Raw genomic sequence first — 2,914 nt, 5'->3', positions numbered from 1 at the left:
GGGGGGGCTGTGAGAGGGGGGGACAAATAAGGACAAATAAAACAAAAGTTTTACTATCAACCTATGGTTGTGCCTACAGTATATAATATATTGTACCGTTGACTGTATCGTGATACATTTTATAATTCATATATATTTTATATATTTTTATATATATTTATATATTGATACATTCAGTCTTGTACTAAGTCAATACACCGCACAACAAACTCCTGAGATGAAACTAGTTTCACTAGAGCTGTCAATCAAAAAAAATAATAATCACGATTAATCACGATCGTAATGTTCTGTGATTCGTCATGAATAGTCGTGATAGAGACCAGCAGAGAGACTAGACCAACAGAGAGACTAGCAGAGAGACTAGACCAGCAGAGAGACTAGACCAGCAGAGAGACTAGACCAGCAGAGAGACCAGACCAGCAGAGAGACCACTCCAGCTCCAGTGTTTCCACTCCGGGCCGACTCCTGGTCCCTGTGATCAGTCGGCCTTGTTGCGGTGCAGAGTCTTATTATATGGCTGTGTGTGAGCCCTGTTTGTTGTGTCCTTGAGGGTTTTTCCCATGCTGCACCAGCACCCTGAAAACTGAGAGGAGTGACCACAGAATCTGCCCCGGGGCAGAAACAACAAACACAAACACAGTCAAACTCCTCCGTTTCCACCGTCTGCTGGTTCCTCCAGAACAAACACTTTCTCAGAATCACAGGACGTCCACACATGGTCCGCGGCGCTGGTGCGGCGTCCGTTCCGTCCCTCCCTGCCCACTCTGTCACTCCTGACTTTTTACATGTTTTCTGTTTACTGCCAAACGCCACAGAAACTAGAAAACAAGAAGATCCTTGGAGGTCAGGAACACGAGCCCACATCCTCTCAACTGGAAATACTCAAGAGAAAAGAGGGCACACACACGCCCCCTACTGGACCAAAGGACAACTGACGAGAAAACAGACTGATCAGAAGTTGACCTCCTTTGGTGTCGACTTCATTTGATTAAAAAGTGATTCAAAAACTCGATGTAAATAAAGGACCGTCTGTTGTGTCTGTGTATCAACACTGACAGGACAGCTGTGTGTCTGTACTGCAGTCACACTGTTGGTGTTAGCATTTAGCACATGCCTGACTCAGTTAAACCAGCAATAACTGATGGTTAAAACAACCGCCGTAAAACACAGTGCACCGCACATGACAGCCCATAGGGGGCGTGAGCAGAAGGCCCTCAGGTGGGTTGAGAGGAAGCGGTTCTTATGAACTTAATTAAAGGTCTGACGAAGAACAATGAAAGATCACAGGTGATTGGCTGACGAGAAGACTTCCCTTAGCAACACAGCTGCTTCCTGCTCTGACCAAACAACCAATCACGGTGAGCCAATCTTCCTTTGGGTCAAAGAAGCACTGTCTATCTGAGAGGAAGGCTGTAAATAAGGGGAGAGGGGAAGGAAAGAGGGGGAGGAGGAGGAAGGAGGAGTATTAGTCAGAGCTCTGAATGGAAACATTTGGAGAGGCTCTTTTGGAAAGAGTAAGAAAAACAACCATACGAAAACAAACAGAAACAAACCTGACGGAGTTTGAGGTCTGAACATTTTCTCCTCCTTCTGTAAAGAGGAACTTAATGACTCAATACGTTCCCTTATTGACACTCTCAGAGGGAGTTCAACAGAACTTTCCTGAAGTGTGTACCGGGTGGGAGTGTCACAACTGACTCACGGACTTTATTAAAGTGCATTCCTGAATGATCAACTTCCACACCTCTGCTGAGAGGAGGGATGAAGAGGAGGAGGAGGAGGAGGAGGAGGGAGAGGGGGAGGGAGAGCGCCCACTGCTGCTCAGACCTGGCCCAGACTTCAGTGTTTTTTTAATATAACGTGTTTCTCACGTTCACCTCCTGCTGTGGATTCAGAACTCTCCAGAAGGAGAGGAGAAGTACTTCAGTACTTAAAAAGTACTTAAGTACAATCAGGTTTTTATGGTTTCCTAATATGCAGTACTACTGCAGTTTTACTGACCTGGTCTGGTCAGTACTACTGCAGTTTTACTGACCTGGTCTGGTCAGTGGTTACACTTTCAAAGTCATGTCATCAGAACTCAGGGATCTGACCTTTCAGGCGCCACCTACTGGTTTCAGGGAGAAGGGATTTTTAATCACCCAACAAACGATTTCTCTTCTCATCGACCGTAAACAAATCACATGACTTCACACAGATCCAGTAACAGGAAGTGTGAAACAAAGACCTTTATTTTGAAAAGTGACTGGGTCTGTGTCAGGAAGTCTGAGTCGTTCACAACCAACTCGTATTTTTTAATGAGAAAAAAAAATAACAGTCCAGAAGAAGACACAACAAACATCTGAGCTCCGTCCCCACACAGACACTGGCCACCACCAGGTGGCGCCTTTTAATGATAAACTCTTCCTACCTTTTTCTGATCCTCCAGCTTCTGACTCGTTGACTTTTTCCCATGCCTCCCAGCCTCAGGTCCGTCCATCCCTGCTCCAACTGAACAGGAACTCCAGAGTGAAAAACCACAGGGATGAAGTCGGAGTTAATCCAGGATGCTACAGCGCGCTAGCAGTGACCCGAGTCCGGCTGCGGCCGTGGCCCGGACACGGGCGGTCCATGGTACTGAGTGAAGAGCGGCTGGTCCGTGAGGTCTGGTCTGCCGGGTCTTCGTTCAGTAGAAAGGTCAAAGGTTTCCAACATCACATCACGGTGGAGGAGAGGATTATGGGGCGGCAGGTCTGGATCTCCTCACATCAACATTTCAGTCTCTTCCTCAGGTGACGACTCGTGGCTCCAGTTCCCAGAATTCCTTCCATTTCTAGGAAAAGACAGAGACAATGAACGGTCTGACACAGCAGCTGAAACAGGAAGTCACTCCTGGCTCCGCAATTAATGCACAGAGCTGATGTCTGCGTTTCTG

At 46.9% G+C, this 2,914-nt stretch overlaps 1 protein-coding gene across 1 annotated transcript in view; it reads right to left on the bottom strand.

Annotated features, from left to right (window-relative positions):
- The window catches only part of LOC103383062 (potassium voltage-gated channel subfamily C member 2-like), a 22,399-nt gene extending 19,920 nt beyond the window's left edge, over positions 1–2,479 (bottom strand). The window contains exon 1 of the mRNA XM_025057186.1: positions 2,411–2,479. Coding sequence (XP_024912954.1) covers positions 2,411–2,479 — 69 coding nt within the window. The remainder of the gene's footprint in view (positions 1–2,410) is intronic.
- Positions 2,480–2,914: the final 435 nt, after the last annotated feature.

The sequence above is a fragment of the Cynoglossus semilaevis genome, chromosome 8, assembly GCF_000523025.1.
Source record: "Cynoglossus semilaevis isolate Cse_v1.0 chromosome 8, Cse_v1.0, whole genome shotgun sequence".
NCBI classification, from domain to species: Eukaryota; Metazoa; Chordata; class Actinopteri; order Pleuronectiformes; family Cynoglossidae; genus Cynoglossus; species Cynoglossus semilaevis.
The sequence above is the reverse complement of the archived record's forward strand: the minus strand, read 5'-3'. Positions and strand labels throughout refer to the sequence as shown.